At 38.3% G+C, this 17,179-nt stretch overlaps 1 protein-coding gene across 2 annotated transcripts in view; it reads left to right on the top strand.

Moving 5' to 3' along the window:
- The window catches only part of WASHC4 (WASH complex subunit 4), a 37,217-nt gene that overhangs the window by 13,022 nt on the left and 7,016 nt on the right, over positions 1 to 17,179 (top strand). For both annotated transcript variants that reach the window (XM_083400197.1, XM_083400198.1), the window contains exons 7-26: positions 1,234 to 1,316; positions 2,026 to 2,068; positions 3,080 to 3,183; positions 3,828 to 3,948; positions 5,210 to 5,333; positions 5,450 to 5,577; positions 6,922 to 7,082; positions 7,860 to 7,986; positions 9,052 to 9,177; positions 10,104 to 10,211; positions 11,312 to 11,458; positions 11,632 to 11,711; positions 12,036 to 12,141; positions 13,272 to 13,388; positions 14,149 to 14,317; positions 14,620 to 14,774; positions 14,952 to 15,026; positions 15,128 to 15,232; positions 15,968 to 16,102; positions 16,768 to 16,876. In XM_083400197.1, the coding sequence (XP_083256323.1) occupies positions 1,234 to 1,316; positions 2,026 to 2,068; positions 3,080 to 3,183; positions 3,828 to 3,948; positions 5,210 to 5,333; positions 5,450 to 5,577; positions 6,922 to 7,082; positions 7,860 to 7,986; positions 9,052 to 9,177; positions 10,104 to 10,211; positions 11,312 to 11,458; positions 11,632 to 11,711; positions 12,036 to 12,141; positions 13,272 to 13,388; positions 14,149 to 14,317; positions 14,620 to 14,774; positions 14,952 to 15,026; positions 15,128 to 15,232; positions 15,968 to 16,102; positions 16,768 to 16,876 (2,323 nt within the window). The remainder of the gene's footprint in view (positions 1 to 1,233; positions 1,317 to 2,025; positions 2,069 to 3,079; positions 3,184 to 3,827; positions 3,949 to 5,209; positions 5,334 to 5,449; positions 5,578 to 6,921; positions 7,083 to 7,859; positions 7,987 to 9,051; positions 9,178 to 10,103; positions 10,212 to 11,311; positions 11,459 to 11,631; positions 11,712 to 12,035; positions 12,142 to 13,271; positions 13,389 to 14,148; positions 14,318 to 14,619; positions 14,775 to 14,951; positions 15,027 to 15,127; positions 15,233 to 15,967; positions 16,103 to 16,767; positions 16,877 to 17,179) is intronic.

Raw genomic sequence — 17,179 nt, 5'->3', positions numbered from 1 at the left:
CATTCTTTAAAATAGCTATTAGTTCAAGAAACTTTGAAAATATTGTTTCTGGTGGAAAGAAACCAACCACTACAGAATATTTTTTTTAAAAAACTGAAAGCAGGATCTGAATTGCTCAACTTCCTATGTTTTTTACAAGTCATGTTGTTGTGCCTGGCATAATTTCAACAACTGGTGATTGCGATGGCTCAAACCTTGTCATTTTTCTGTACACAATGTACTTCTCTTAAAATAAGAGGGGAAGAATGGTTTTTGATAAGTTTTGATTCGTGCTAAAACAGGCTAGTAGCAGTTTTTTTCTGAAAACCCTTTTATACATCTGGTGTCTGTGTTTAGTATAGGTACCATATTTTTCTGTGTATAAGATTGGGGGGGGGTTTACTTTAAAATAAGGTTAAAAATCTGGGGCATCTTATACATGAATAGTGCATATGCCCATTTTCTAAATTTGGGGTCCCCAAAAGTAGGGAGCGTCTTATACATGGGAAAATACGGTATATTGTGACCTTTTTGTATTGGATCAGATTGTTATTACATGTGTGAACTTTGCTGTCTATTTTGTTGTTTCTTCAGCTTGTAAGCTTTGTGTATAGTAAGGCGGTATATAAATTAAAAGTGAAATGAAATGAGATATCTTTTGTGTTTCGCCACCTTTTATTTTAGACACACATAGGTTTAGGTGATCACTTTTGGCATAGCTCCCTACTGTTTCACCTGATATTGTCAGGGGAATTTGCAGAGAACTTAGATTAAAAAATAAATAAATCCTGCTTTCGTTTTGCATTCTTCTAATACATGAGACTATTAGTGGTTTCCAGTGGATAGAAAATGCTGACATAGTAATTGTTAATGTTTCTCTAGTGTGAGTTCTCATTTACTGTTGATCACTTTCCTGCTACAGAGCCAGTAAAAGTAAACATTCTTTTGGTACAGCTGTTGCATAACTGATGAGGTCTTATTCACCATTCCAGACATTAATCTGTTTTGAAATTACACTGCCTATTAGTTCTTAATATTGTCTAGACTACTAATAAGCACTACAATGGCGGTATTTAGGAACCTTGAATATTTTTTCTCTTGTTTGTGATTGTGACAGGTTGGGTTTTAATAGGGCGTTCAAGTGTTTCATTACAAGACTGTTTTGCTACATTAACTTCCCTAACTATTCCATGGATAAATAATCTCATTTAGTGTGAAAGGGGTTTCTAATCTGTACAAAATTTGTCATTTCAGGAGTTGTCTTGTTTCGTGACACGCTGCTACGAGGTCGTGATGAATGTAGTTCATCAGCTGGCTGCCCTTTATACCAGTAACAAGTAATTACTGCAAAAAATACTATCCTTTAAATTTACTTGTTGAAAACGCAAATGAAAAAAATACAGCATGTTGATGTGCTTCTTAAATTTTGCAGAGTTGGGGAGGAAATATGGGATGTGTGCCTGAAATATGGCATGTGTGTATTGTTAAAAGGACACCTGTCTCTTTTGGGATGTAAACCATGGTTGTTTTGGATTAATGAGTATTTCCATTTGATGTTCCATTTGAAGTCACTAGCTACTGCAGGTGTTCACTTCTGAATAATTAGCTCTTTTACTATCACAGACCTGTACAACTTGTGACCTACCAAACTGAATGCCAGTTTCTAGTGATTGCAGCCTGTAGGGCACAAAATAAATTCATGTGGCTGATGATAGCCTGGCAGAGTGAAAACCCGTGTGTGTAGGACTTGGCATATATGACCTCTGGACTGTGTTCAGGTTTCTAGGCCAAAATTTGGACAGGCCTATTTAGCAATACTTAATGTGATTTATCACTTTGATTCCAGTATTTCGGGTTCTCAAGTGATCATTTTTTAAACCTCTTGCGTGTTCAAAACTAAGTACTGTGTTGGGCTTATTTAAAAGGTCTGGGGACCTTAGGGTAATGGGAGGGTAATAAATACGTTAATAATAAATAAATAATAAAAGCATGAGGCTCTAAAATGTTTTTGTTAAATGGTGTGAAATACAATATTTTGTGTTTCAGGAATGCACCTAAAGTTATAGAAACATCAGGAGTTCATTTTCAGGTGAGAATTCTGTAGGGATTTTGACTTGTTTTGTTGCATAACTTGGTAGGTTCTTTACCTGGGAGTTTGATATCTGGATATCTGCCTTACTTGGAAGCATTTTTTAAAAAATGAAATAAATCTACAAATATTATAATAAAAATAAATTGTGCTAGGTTCTTTAATAGGCTAAGGACACCTGATTCCTTCAGGGATCTTTTCTTGCCAGCTAGGCTTACAGTACAGCATAGTGCAGTGGTTTTCAACCAGTGTTCCGTGGCACCCTGGGGTGCCCCGAATGATGTTCACAGGTGCCACGGGCAACACTGTTCCTTCCCTCCCTTCTTGGATGCCCTCTTATGTCTCTGTCTCCCCAAGGCTTGCACAGCTGTTTGTTGTAGCAGCCCTGGCTACAAGCTCCCTAGGCATGTAGTGCCTCTGGGGCTGGTCAGGGGGTGCTGGTTGCCAGGAGCTGAGGCAGCCCAGGAGTAAGTAAGCAAACAAGCAGGCGAGGGAGCCTAGCCAGGCAGTCTGTCAGCCCTTGCTGTTGGGAATGGGCAAACAAGTCCCAGGCATGTGAGGAAGTGTGAGAAGGCACCTGTCTTTGGGATGGGGTGGGCAGCTCAGAGACCAGCGGCGGCGGCAGCGGCTGCCCAGAGGAGGCTGAGGGAACACTCTACAAGGGAGGGTGCTGGAAAAGGGTGAGGGACTGCCAGCTCTTTAGGCATGGGGTGACATAACTGGGCTCCTGAGCCCCACAGGGGTGCCGCAGAAAGAATGTAGATGGTTAAGGGAGCTGTGGATTCAAAAAAGTTGAAAACCTCTGGCATAGTGAATAAAATATGTAATAAAACCTATTGTTATGGTCCTGTACATCTCAAGAACACCAACCCTGTATAATAATTTTCTTGGGGACACTATCCTAATCATATATACTCAGTGTTACCTCCCATTGAGTTCAGTGGGACTTACTTCCAGAAAAGTGGGTATAGGATTTCACTCTAAATCCAGGATATATACCTTTTCAAACAGGCTATGTATGAGCATCTGGGAGAACTGCTGGCAGTTTTACTTACCCTGGATGAGATAATAGACAACCATGCTACCCTGAAAGAGCACTGGACTATGTACAAAAGGTATGTGGATAAATTCTTACATTTATTTCCACTGGTACTGTAGAAAAATAAAAGTAGCATCAATACAGTGGTCACTTAAAGAGATGTTGATGCTTCACCGCACCTTTTCACGAGTGTGTGTTTTGCAACTCTGGTATTCAGGCCTTAATTTCCTGTATTTTGCCACCAACCGGAGCAACATTAAGCTTTTATTGCATGTTTCTAATTATTCCTACAGTGACCAGCTGATGTGAACTGTTGTTAAAATGCTCAAGCGTGTGATGGTTTAATCAATCAATCAATCAAGGTTAACACCCTTCACCGTAATTAGGAAAGCATTTTTCTTCTTCATTAATCCCCTGGGAATAAGGCTAATCATAGCATAGTGCAGTCCCAAATGCCTTGTGTCCGAGAAGTGTAGCTGCGCAGTCAAGGCCACTGATTGAAGTTGTGCCAGGGCTTTTTTGTAAACGAAACAAGCAAAAATCTTAGGTCAGCTCATATTATTCAAATATGATATTATCCCCCCACATCATTCATAAGTGTGTGAATACAAAGTTTGCTCCTCCAGATTATTCCTCCTAAATAATTCCTTCCATCCCGTACACATTTAGGAATGTTGACTTTCTTTTAAGTAGATTTTTTATTTTTTATTGCTTTATTAGGTTACTAAAATCTGTCCGTCATAATCCTTCTAAATTTGGAGTGCAGGAAGATAAGCTGAAGCCATTTGAAAAGTTGCTATTAAAACTAGAAAACCAATTACTGGATGGGACGATATTCCAGGTAACATAATAAATAATAGAGCTTATTTCTTAATAGAGTTCAGATGTGGTTTGTAAGATTTATGGAGTAAAATGTTTCTTTTCTGAAAATGTCATCGCTTAATTGGTGTGTTTAAATTTTAAATGGTATGCTGTTGGTATCCTCTCCTCAGTTATTTATCTAATATATTCTGACAGGGAGCCAAAGAGCTACTTTAGCTGCACCCAAGAGCTTGCATATACCAAGTGCAATTTTTGATCAGTTTTCTTTTAAAAGCATTCCATATTGCAAATCACTTTTGAAACTTCCCTCAGATTAGAAGCAGCTTGCTAAGTGGGGCAGAGAGCTGCAGTTTGGAAAAAGGAAAAAGGAAAGAAAAAAATCAAGGCACACAGAATTATTTGGGAGACATCTCCTGTGCTCTCTTCTCCGTTCTTCTGCAGCCCTCACAGATCTCCTCTAGTGGGTTGGAGGACCCTCTAGACCATATATGAGGGGCATGTAGGGAGCTATGAAGGAGGAGAAGCAGGAGATGTCCATTGCATAAGCAAATGCCCTGTACAGTGGAACCTCGGGTTGTGAACGTGATCCATGCGAGAGGCACGTTCGCCATCTGCAGCGTTCGCAACCCACAATGCTGCTTCTGCGCACGCATGGGTTGCAATTTGGCGCTTATGCGCAAAGCACCGAAACCCGGAAGTAACCTGTTCCGGTACTTCTGGGTTTGGTGCGGTGCTCAAGCCGAAAACTGTAACCTGAAGGGTCTGTAACCCGAGGTACCACTGTACTATATTTCTAGAATCAGTCAAGTTGCAGCTGAGTCTTTTTTGTGATCTGTAGTAAAAGTATCAAAAGTTTTAGATGCCTCCTTTGTTGTTACCTTATATATAATTAACAGTAACGTTTCTTATTGCAGAAATAAGCTTTTAATAATTTTCTTATAACAGTATTTACTATGTTAGAAAAGTGCTTGGGTTTTATTTTATTGTACTTTGAAATTAACTGCTACTTGTACTGAAATTAATGGTTACTCATATTGGTACTTGTGCTGGGCTCAGCTGACAATTAACAGTCAATGAATCAATCTTAATCGCCTTTTGATTAGATTTTCAGTATGGTTTCATTTGAACTGAACACTACCCAAATAAAGCACAACTTGCCAGTTGAATTGTCTCCATCATGGAATTCTGATTGATTTGCAATCATCTATTAATATGTTGTGCTCGTGTTCTCCATGGCACTAATGTTGTAAATCACTCTTGTTTCTCTTGTCCTCATTCAGGCCTGTATAGAGCAACAATTTGATTGCCTCAATGGTGGAGTGTCAGTGTCGAAGAACAGCACTTTTGCTGAGGAGTTCGCACATAGTATTCGCACAATTTTTGCAAATGTTGAAGCTAAGCTTGGTAATGCAAGATGGATTTTTTTTCTTTGCATTGACATTATTGTTTGTAAAAGTTGTTATATTGTTTGTCTAGTGGCAGACTTCAAAACTATTCTTTTCTGTGTGTATTTGTACAAGGTGAACCCTCAGAAATTGACCAGAGAGATAAGTACGTAGGAATTTGTGGGCTGTTTGTACTGCATTTTCAGATTTTTCGGACAGTAGACAAGAAATTTTACAAATCGTTACTGGACATTTGCAAAAAGGTGAAGATTTTGTAATTTTCCTCTAATAATTAAATTTCACAAACAACATAAAAATAAAAACCTCTTATAAAAATATAGTAACAGTATCTAGTTACAAGCTCTCACTAGTAACTCCAGCTTTAAAATAATTTAGCTAGGTTTTTTTTTTCTGTTTTCATAGTTTCCATTTGTTGTCCTTTCTGAATAACAATTATGTTTTGTGTATAGCAAAGGAACCGACAATATGTTATCTTTATAGTACTCGAGTTGCCTTGTCAATGAATGTTGCAATAATTTTATTGTGGTCAAAAACTGCTATTTTTGCCATTAATTTCAAGTGTGTGATTTGGGCAGATATTGCCTTTGATAATGGTCCTATTCATGTGTTATTCACATGTAGGATATTGCTATGATTACTTGGAGCAGGGCTGCTTTTAGTTCCACCTCTTAATGCTGAGTCTCCTTCCTCAAACAGCCACTCATTTTGTGCAGTTGTTTGAAGAAAACCCCTAGCATGTGAACGCCTGCTCACATTTAGGGCCTAGTCACAATTAGGACCCCTGGTTGCACATGTTGGGGTTTATCTTTGGTCAGCTGCAGGCAGTGCATGATGGTCTGAGGAAGAAGATGAGGAACTGGAAGTATGGCCTTGGTCTCATTAGTTACTGCAATGTCCTACATCTGAGTAATGCACGGGCTAATAACCACCACAAACAGTCCAATCTTAACCATGTTTACTCAGAAATAAGTGGTGCTTCCTTCAATGCTTCAAAATAAATTTGCCCAGAATTTCATCTTAAATGAAACATTGAGAGGTACACCTGTTTCTTTTCATCCTTGCTCTGACATGGGCATAGATGCTGTAAGCCACCTTTTTTAAAAAAGCAAAACTGTTCTATCCAGGGATTTAGCAGTGATTGCACTAATCTCTTTTTATGCCCATTCGCTGTTGAAGTAGCATGCACTGAATTGGTATAGTTGTCATACCTGTTCTAGTTGCTCTGGTACTCAAGGAATGAATCCTAAGATGCTTTGGACTGTGTGTAGCTTAGTTCAGTCCCGCTACGCCTCCTCCTCCTTAATCTCCGAAACATGTTCTGATAATCCTGTTCCCTGTTGGTGCTGCAGGGTGTAGACTCGGCAGCAGAGCCTAAAATCCTATGCAAACATTCATGCGAAATGAAGTGAGATTACTTAAAACCGGGCTTAGAACTGGCCTGCTATGTATGTATATCTTGAAATACCTATAGGACAATCCTACATATGTGAATGTGGTGTAGCAGTTTTCAGTATCAAGTCTAATATGATATCTTTCTCTCCCCACCCCCTCCATCCTTCATCCAAATGTTACTGTTGCTGCTCCAGGTGCCAGCTATTACACTTACAGCTAATATCATTTGGTTTGCTGACAACTTTCTCATTCAGAAGGTGCCAGCTGCTGCCAAGCTTCTGGACAGGAAGAATTTTCATTCCATTAAAATACACAGAGAAACTTTTCTACAGCAGAAGGCTCAGTCACTTACCAAGTAAGGTTTGAAGAGTAGGGAGCTCTTCCTCCCCCCCCCCCCGACCTGTATGGCTCTTACTCTGTAAATCAAAAATATTTGTAAACTGAAAAAATAGGAGCTAATTGACATTCCTGTTCTTTTCCAGTTTTGAAAACATCCAAGCCCCCCTCTTTTGGTGGGGGTTTTATGTTCCATGGCCATTGTGTCCAGATAAAAGTATTCAGGAATAGGGTATTAAATTCCAATGCTGAAGACATGTGCTTTAGTCTCTTGAATATTCTAACCTATTTTAATATTATATATTTAAATGGTTTTAAGCTGCCCTGTGAAGGGTAGGTAAGAAATCTAAATAATACAAAAAATAAATTGTTACACTGGCTCAGTTTTGTGTTTTATTTAAAGCCTGATATATTCAGCTTCGATTAGTCAAGCTCACCAAGCAGTTAATTTTCAGGATAATTTACACTGGCAGAAATTTGGCATGTCAAATTGTGATTTGCATTAACCATAATTCAAAACCCAAATCATTGTTTGGCTGCTATTTTTCATACAAGCACTCAGCTTCGTAACTTGTCTCCATGGCCCAACAATCCCCTAAAGAAGAGTGATGGCTGAAGTTATGTTGAGCATTGTGCCAAATCATAGCATAAACCTGTAACAAACTATGGCTCTTGACCCATTGCAAACAATGGCATGTCAATTCAGATGTTTCAAACCACAGCTCAGCTTCTTTAACATTGGTTAAAGCTGTATCTGACTGAACCATTACATAACCATTACTTGTTTTCTCTCCAGAGAGATGCAGTCATATTACGTTTTTGTGAGCTCATGGATGATGAAAATGGAATCTATTTTGTCAAAGGAACAACAAATGGATAAGTTTGCAGAAGATCTCACTAACAGGTGCAACGTTTTTATACAGGTGTGTTCTAGGTTCCAAAGCAACATGGCTGGAAAATGCTGTGATATATATATATATATATATATATATATATATGTATCGAGAGAGAGAGAGAGAGTGTTAACTTTATATTTCTTGAGTACCATTTACTGAAGAAGAAACGGCTGAAATGGTCTATTACTACAGTTGCTTACTAATGAATGTAAGGTTAATACATATAGTAATTTCTTTATATAGCCTAAGTGAATATATTTATTTATGACTGGCATTATCAAATTAAATTTTGCTAGCTCACTGCAATTTTCAAACTTTTGTTTCACAGATTAATAGGCTTGGTTCAGATATGATTCCTATCACTGGCTTGATGCTGTGTGGAAAAAGTACTCTTTGTCACCCCACACTGATCACTGCACACACTTACTCATGTGACAAATCATAGTTTGCTGTCATATCTGAACTGGTAAACTATGATATACTTTTCTTGGTTGTAGAATAAGCACAAACCAGAGTTTCCCTTGTTTGGATGTAACAGGCAACCATGGTTTCCTACAAGAGGAGGGAAGCCCTAGGCTCATTCCAGACTCGTTCATTTAATGCTAAACAATTCTACATTGCAATATCTCAACCAAGCCATCTTCTCAAACAGGGAAATAGGGGTTGTGTTTTGTTTCCCTATATCAGTAATTATTATTTAACGTATTTATACTCCACTTTTCCCCCAAGTTGAGATTCACTAGCGAAAGCTCAAAGCTTTCCACATTAACTTGTGTGAGAAGCTTTATCAGGCTTCCCTGCTTGCTGTGTAACAATGGGGAGTGAAGGTTGAATCAGCCTTGTGGTATTCTAGAAAAGGGACTACCAAGGAAGGAATAAAATCTCTTGCATTGTAGAAATCGGGAAATCGATTAATAGTTCATGTTTCAGTAGGCTGGTGCTTGTTTACTTCTAATTCCATAATGTTTAATTCAATTGTATATTGAACAGCTGTATTTGTGTGTGATAGAACCGATTTTGGACACAAAAAAATATTTATGATGCGGTAGAGATGTAATGGTGATTCCCGTTCCCCTCCCAATTTATCTCTAGGGGTTTCTGTACGCTTACAGCCTTAGTAACATCATTAAAACTACAATGAATCTGCACATGTCAATGCAGAAGCCAATGACTAAAACCTCAGTGAAAGCATTGTGCAGGCTTGTGGAACTTCTCAAAGTAAGTTGCAATATTAATCTCCTTGGTGACCCTAACATTTGCAGTAGTCCTTTTGCAGGTGTGTTAAGACCTGCGTGCTTTAATTTATGAGCTGGAAAGATGGTAGACAAAATATATAAACAATAATTCAGGCAAAGTATACTTATCTAAATGGTTTACATCTCTCCAGAGCCATACGTTTTGTGTCTCTAAGTTGTCTTTATTTGCATCTTTTCTGGGTAAAATATATTTACTGTAATTCTGAAACCACTATAGGGTGCCTAAGCTGAAGTTCTGTGCTAATACAATTGATACTCCATTTGTGGAACTCCTGGAGATATGACCACCCCCCTCAGTATTGTCATTTTGGCACCTTTTGAAGACACTTCAGAGATAGTTTAGGTATTAGGACTGAATATGTTGCTCTTACTCCTGTTCTTACTCTTCCTACATAATGCAGTTATCTTTCTGCCTTTGCCGATCCAGTCACAATGGTTGTTTGTTTTGCTATCTGCTGTAAATGGTCCCATGTTCTTTTAGAGGAAGCATGTTTTAGAAATTGATAGATACAATCAGCAGCAATTATGCCTAATTTTAGTTGCACCAGTGGTCTGTTGCCACTAATGGTCTCTTTTAAAATGTGCATTTGACTGTGGTCTAAACCTTCATTATAGCTATCAGTGATGCCAGCATGATTTGTACTTGCTGACATAGCAGCAAATATAGCATACTGCTTTTGACGGGAATATTAACATATAGCTGCAAGTTGATTTTGATGGAACATCCAAGTATAGCTACCTTGTTAAAAATTCAAATTGTATTTCATATTGAATTTAGCTGTTGAAGATTTGGATAAAGTAGTTCTTTGTATGGAAGAATAGGCATAATGTGATTCAAATAACAGAATTGTGATGTTAACTCGTGTTCTGAAATCTGGTCAACTGCAGGCAATACAACATACATTTTACAGAAGAAGTATGATTGTCGCTGATTCAGTAACGCACATAATTCAGCATCTACAGCATCAGGCTCTTAATGCTATTGCTATAGCCAAGGTACGCAAAAAGTTTCAGTAAGTAGTTTACTGTTCGGTATAGTTAAAATGAGTAGCTTTATAACAGTTGGGCTGCTTCGTTTATGCATTTTTAGTGATAGAAACCAGCTAAAGAGGTCAAATAGTTGGGAGGTAAGCAGTGATGATGATAGCAGTCATATGTCATTATGTGAACAAGCTCCAGGTTCCTAGTGTGCAACTGTGAGGAGGAGATTTGAAGCTTTCTGTTTTTCAATGGAATTCTGTTTGTCAATGCTATATATCTGAAGCTGGACAAACTGGTTAGTCTTAATGGTGCTTTACGGAAACAAGCCAGTTGACTAATATAGTTATCATTAACCGCTGTTTAGGAGTCAAACACAACACTACACTGCGGTTAATTGAAAGTGAAAGTAAATGTTTTTGATTGCCCTTCTTATAATTAGTGCCAGAAGAGCCATGGTGATGGGGGAGACTGGGGATTATTTATATAATATTAAGCCATAGATTATTGCATCTGAATGCAGTCAATGTATGTTTTACATTGCTGAGAAAATATGTATGGAATTTCATCCTTACTCACATACTGAACACTTTGGTGAGTTTCCTCAACTGCAAAGTTGATGTTAATATGTGAAGCAGAACATGGGTGAATGATCACCAAAGGAGAGAATGATCACACAGACGATAATAATATGTAGCACTAGGGATGTTTCCAGCTTAAACTCCATTGAGGTTAAAATGAAACTGTGCTCTGGCGGAAGTCCTGCATGTTTCAAAAGGGCTAGTACTGAAGAGTCTCAGATAAACTGTTGACTAGCATTTTGAAAGTAGCAAGGATATTCCCTAGAGTCTAAGCTAAAGCTGAGTAACTTCAGGGTTGCATTAATGTGCCGACTATACTTAATTTGGGATAAAGGGGGAGGGGCTACTTTGGGGATAGCTTTTCTTGCTAAGATTTGTGTAAGATTATGATATGTATATTAAATGTGGCTTAGCTCGACCTTGAGACCAAAAATGCAAATAATGTGGTAGGCTCATAAATGCAATACAACATTTGCTGTTGAATTTTCCATAAATACTAAACCCCACATGCTCTCTTCTATGCTTTTTTAAATGAAGAAAAGAGTTATTTCAGACAAGAAGTACAGCGAACAGCGCCTTGATGTACTCTCTGCTCTTGTATTGGCTGAGAACACCCTCAACGGTCCTAGCACAAAACAGAGACGACTAATTATTTCCCTCGCACTCAGTGTGGGCACACAAATGGTAAGCACATCAGCTCCTTCCATAATTGCAATATTTATCATTTCTGTTAGCAGCAATCGCATAGGGAATTGCATAGTCAGTGATTAAGGCACAGCCATAAAATTAACTTCTGTTATTATTATTGGATTGATGGTCTTGCATGTCTATCCCCTTCTTTCCTTTCTCCCTTTCAGAAAACATTTAAAGATGAAGAGCTCCTTCCTCTCCAAGTAGTTATGAAGAAGCTGGCCTTAATCAGTGAACTTAAAGAGCGGTAGGTAATACCACGGAACGAAATTCTGTAGACACAATACACCACCTTCTTGTCTCCTCTAGAGTGCTATTCATCATCATATGTGATAGTCATTATTTTGTATACTTAGTATGAAACTTGGCTTTAAGCACAGAGTTCAGCATCCTGAAGAATGAATTCCATTCTTGTTTCTTAAAAACTGTTTTTTTTCACCCCTGTGACTTGTGAACATCAGCTTGAAAGTGTGCTATATTATAAGGTTATTTCTGTTTGAGATCATTGCTGTTGGAATGGTAATTCTTTGCTTTCTTTCTCAGTAGTAACGTTGCTCCTTTTCCCTTCTAGAGTCCAAGCACAATGTGACTGTTGCTTCTTGTATTGGCACAGAACTGTATTTCCAATTTATCTTGATGATGTCTATGAAAATGCAGTGGATGCTGCTAGGTTACATGTAAGTAAAAGAAATATACGAAATAGGAAGGTGGGTTAAACAAAATCATGGTTTGAGATAATGGCTTGCTAATTTACTTTGGTTAGAACAAAGCACAGTTCCCAAAGGTCTTGCATAATGTGGAGTTGTGGAAGCCTGCAAAGAGGAGAAGGGTGAGCACACAAACTTCTGGTTAATTTGTGATCACCCTGAGATTCTGTGAAGCAGTCCAGCGAGTTCTGTGACAACAAAAGTTGTAATGGCAGTCAAGTGCACCCAATGTATTATTTCTGTTGAGCAGCAGCCATGGGGATTAAATTTCAAGCAGTTGTCTTGAGGATGCCTTCCCCTTCATTCCTTCTCTTGCTGCACTTTTCACGGTTTAAATCAGTAGCAGGGTGGTGCAGGCAGAGCAGTGTTGTTTACTTGGCTTCATATTTGCTTCTCTTTTAATGTTGACTGAGAGATAAGAGACAAAGCCTTAAGGATGACAAGCAAAGCAAAGCCTTCTCCCATCAGAGGAGATCAGGGGATGGACAGCAAAGTTTTTCAAAATCTCATACAGTAGTTCCTCTTAATAAGTTCAATTCAGGCTGTCTCTCACTTGCTCTCCCAATAATCAGCTCCCCTTTAAAAAAAGTTTTAAAAGAATTTACGGTGAGGGTTCTGCCAAAGTTTTTTTTTTAAAAAGTGAAGGGTTCTACTACTGCAAAAATGTGAGAACCACTGACCTAAAGTTTAACTTTATTTTTAATTTTGTTTATTTAACAAAATGCATACACCCCTGTGGTGAAACCTCTAAGCAGTTTACAAGAGTTTGAACGGTTTGTTATTAAGCTTGCTTGTTTCAACTAACCTTAGTTAAGCTTAACCTCAATTTAGGATTCTGATGGCTTTCTAAACTCTGATTAATCTAGAAATGAAGTGGAAGCTTCCAATTTCTTAGTGCTGTGCTGGAGTTGGGTGGGGGAAGAATGCTCAGTGTCCAGGCTCACTGAGTCTTGTTCTGATAAACCATGATTTAGCATTCTATCTGAATGTAGTTTTAGAGATTAATTGAGGTTCAGGATCCTGAGTTCTAACTGCTCAGATTCCCTTTTAGTGCATGCTGTTGCTCGGGTTCTTTATCAATTTGCAACTTTTTTTTACAGTACATGTTTAGTGCATTGCGGGATTGTGTACCAGCTATGATGCATTCAAGGCACTTGGAGTCCCATGAAATACTTTTGGAAAGCTATGACAAAGAAATCATGGATGTTTTAAACAAGGTGATGGTGCAAGCTTTATTTACTTTGAAGGAAAGCAGTACAGAGCAATCTGAGAATATTTAAATCTGCCAGTGTTGAGGATTTCTGTTGGAATTCTAAAAATTCTTAAAGTTAATAGAAACTCACATTCTTTATTGCTCTAGTCTCATTTTTCCTCAATTATTCATCTGCTTTAGGTTTATGCTAACGTTTGTTGAGTTGTGGTTATATACTTGTATCACAATGTAGTGTTTATATAACACTGCATATTCTAATTTCCTATTCAGTTGTCTCTCCTCTTTCCCTTTGCATCTTGTGTAGATTTAGCTTCCAAGGCAGGGCTTTAAAAACACACACAAATTAACATACATAATGTACTGTTTATATTTTAAGTGACCAACAGTCACCAAACCTTTGGGGAGAATGGCCACTATTTAGAGAGTGTGGGCTGTATCCAGTACTGTCATTCTGTTTGTGCAACAGAACTTCCTCCTTCTCTCATCTCCAACCCCTTGTGCACCCTCAAAATCTGCTCTAGAGGATTAGGGGATACTACTTTGTCTGTGTATCTATACATGCACAGAGTATATGCAATAACTCACTTTTTCATCCTAACGTTGAATTAAAAAGAATCCAATTTAGTCCCCCATTGGGGAAGGAAAACCATCTTTTTGGATCTCCTGTTTCTTTGTAGAACTATTTTATTGGGGAATAAATGTCTTGTGAAGATTAGTTTTTCACCCCATGAAAATAGTATTTGTTGTGACTTTTGTTTGAGCAGCACCTCCTGGACAAACTATGCAAAGAAATAGAAAAGGACCTTCGCCTTTCTGTGCACACACACTTGAAACTAGATGACAGAAACCCCTTCAGAGTCGGAATGAAAGACCTTGCCCACTTCTTCACCTTGAACCCAATTCGTTTTTTCAATCGGTTCATAGATATCAAAGGTAGGCTTTACTTAATGTTCACTTTCAAAACTTAATACTTTTTCTGTGACGTAAAATTCATCCCTCCTGTCTCTCTCTCTCTCTGTGCTTTTTTGAGGAAATCTGTCCTCAATATGCTGATATGATCAGTGTAGCTCTAGCAGGTACTTTTACCCGAAGCATTTCTAATGTTACTTTATTTCTAGAGTTCTAAATAACCTTAGAGTTGGGATGAATATGTTTTCCTTCTCTTTTCCTCTGCCCATTTCTCCAAGTATTCATTGTGAAAATGACTGTTCCTTCCCCCCCCCCTCTTTTTGCAGCCTATGTGACACATTACCTAGACAAGACTTTCTACAACCTTACTACAGTAGCTCTGCATGACTGGGCCACCTATAGCGAGATGAGGAATTTAGCAACACAGCGCTATGGTTTAACTATGACAGAAGCACATCTTCCTAGTCAGACTTTAGAACAGGTACATCATATTTATGCTAGTGTCTCTGTATTTTTTTAAAAAAACAGGATTTTGTAACTTGCTGAAGTACGGTACTTAATGCTTCTGGTGTTTTTGCTTTTTAAAAGTTTCAAATAACAGCACTTATTTGGATTATTTCCAGATGTGATGTAGTTAAATTGCCTACTGTTTTTTCAGGGCCTTGATGTTCTGGAAATTATGAGGAATATTCATGTATTTGTATCCCGTTACCTGTACAATCTCAATAATCAGGTGAGGCCAGAGGGTATGTCTACACTTTAAAAAGCAAATCTTATTGCTGCTGATTTCCATTTAGTAGCTATTATAATTATATAGCAATTTTTTAATTGCAGATCTTCATTGAGAGAATCAGCAATAACAAGCATCTGAACACCATAAATATCAGGCACATTGCTAATTCAATTCGAACACATGGCACAGGAATCATGAACACAACTGTGAGTATTTTGTGTTATTCCCAGAACAGCTGCTGAGCTGGCATTTACTGACCTTTTATTTAAGACTGCATTGTGAACAGCACAAGCAATTGGAGGAAAGTGGTTTCACATGCTGTGATAATTTGAGCACAAAGAGGACATCTGTGTATGAAAGAGGGGCAAATTTAAAAATACTCTGAGAAAAAAAGATGAGATTAAACAATATGAAACAAGCATTTTCATTTTTCCAGATTATGATAGTTCATAAATTTGTGTGTGCAAGATGCCACTTAGCAGTATTTTGCAATGATGATATAAGTATGCCAGCCCAGTTCCTTTCCTCCCTCCTTTCCACCTCGCCCTAGTGTGGCAATTTCCAGACAGTAAGCTGAGATGCAGTGGTGTGCAGTGAGGGGATGGGAGTATATTTACGTTATCCTTGTTGTCATCTTCTGCACGATTTTAAGGGGATAGTTATGATGTGTAAGCCCCGATTCCTGATGATACTTATCTCTCCCATGTCCTATTTAGGATTCTTTGTCCAGCTAAGAATGCCTTCTGCTGTTCACACAATAATTTCAGATTAACAAATGCTCAGTGTACCAAAACATATTGACTTGGGTAGGACTGTGACATTATAAGTGAGCTATTGATGGTTTTGAGTCTTGGGACCAGTATCACAAGTCACTAGGGCAATGTCTTCTAATGGGGGGCATCAGTCGTCTTCATACTGTACTTTTCCCTACTTTTCTTCAGGTAAATTTCACATACCAGTTTCTGAGAAAGAAATTTTATATCTTCAGCCAGTTCATGTATGACGAGCACATCAAATCCAGATTGATCAAAGATATCAGATTCTTTAGGGAAGTCAAAGATCAAAATGACCACAAGGTATGTTGTTTGTGAAACCATTGCTAAGAACTACAAGATACCCATTTAAATATAATTATAAAAGCCTGGTTTCTATTTTCCTTCAACGCCACTCCTTCTGATAGCGAGTTTGGCGGTGAATTCTGTCAGGATTGTATCCAAAATTGGGCCACTGGGAAACGAGGAGGCATCTTGGGGCTTGGAAAACCCTCAAATAGCCTAATGAATTCATTGAGTAACCACAGAATTACTCAATGATTGGAAAAGAAAAATGGAACATGGGGATAGAATCTGTGCTTGGAGGGAGGATCCACCTATTCACACACACCTGCTCATGTTAGGAGGGAGGATAAATTGTAGCATTTTGTTGCAGGTTCCATTTAGTGGCCTAAATGCACAGAAGCAATATATGTCTAAAATATAGTTGTGCATCTCTCTTTAGCTGCAAAACTCACATTTTGAATGTTCTAAAATGTTTTGCAAGGTAACGAATCTTACTAAAATGTGGTTCCAAGTGAGATGGATATTTGCTTTCGAACTGTACATATTTTGGTTTATATAGCATGCCAGGGGTTACTGTTTTAGAAGAACAAAAGTGTTTGGGTGTTTGAAAAAATACAATGGGGCTGACAAAGGGATTTCAAGTTACTTAATGTATTTCTTCAATCTTAAAATAATTTTTCTAGTACCCCTTTGAGAGAGCAGAGAAATTCAACCGAGGGATCAGGAAACTTGGAATTACACCTGATGGACAAAGTTACCTTGACCAATTCAGGCAACTAATAAGTCAGATAGGTATGGGCTTGTTCACATTTTTTCCTTGGAACAGCAGTTCCCATATTCTATCACTTGGGAAGTTCCCTCAGTTTCAAAAGTAGCTTGTCAATGTTGGGGCAGGGTAGGTATCCAAAAAACACAAGCTTCCTTTGGCCCAAGGAAGTAATTGTGTAATTCAGGGATGGCCAATTCCCAAGAGACAGCAATCTATCCCCGTTTTTTTTTGGGGGGGGGGGTTGAGGTCAAAGTTTTTAGAGAGGAGGAAAGCCCCAATTTTAGGGGCTTTTGGGGGGAAAGAGGAACAGCTGCTCACCAACAAAG

Source organism: Podarcis tiliguerta (assembly GCF_965153285.1).
Source record: "Podarcis tiliguerta genome assembly, chromosome: 10".
NCBI lineage: Eukaryota > Metazoa > Chordata > Lepidosauria > Squamata > Lacertidae > Podarcis > Podarcis tiliguerta.
This window is presented reverse-complemented; position numbering and strand designations above follow the sequence as displayed.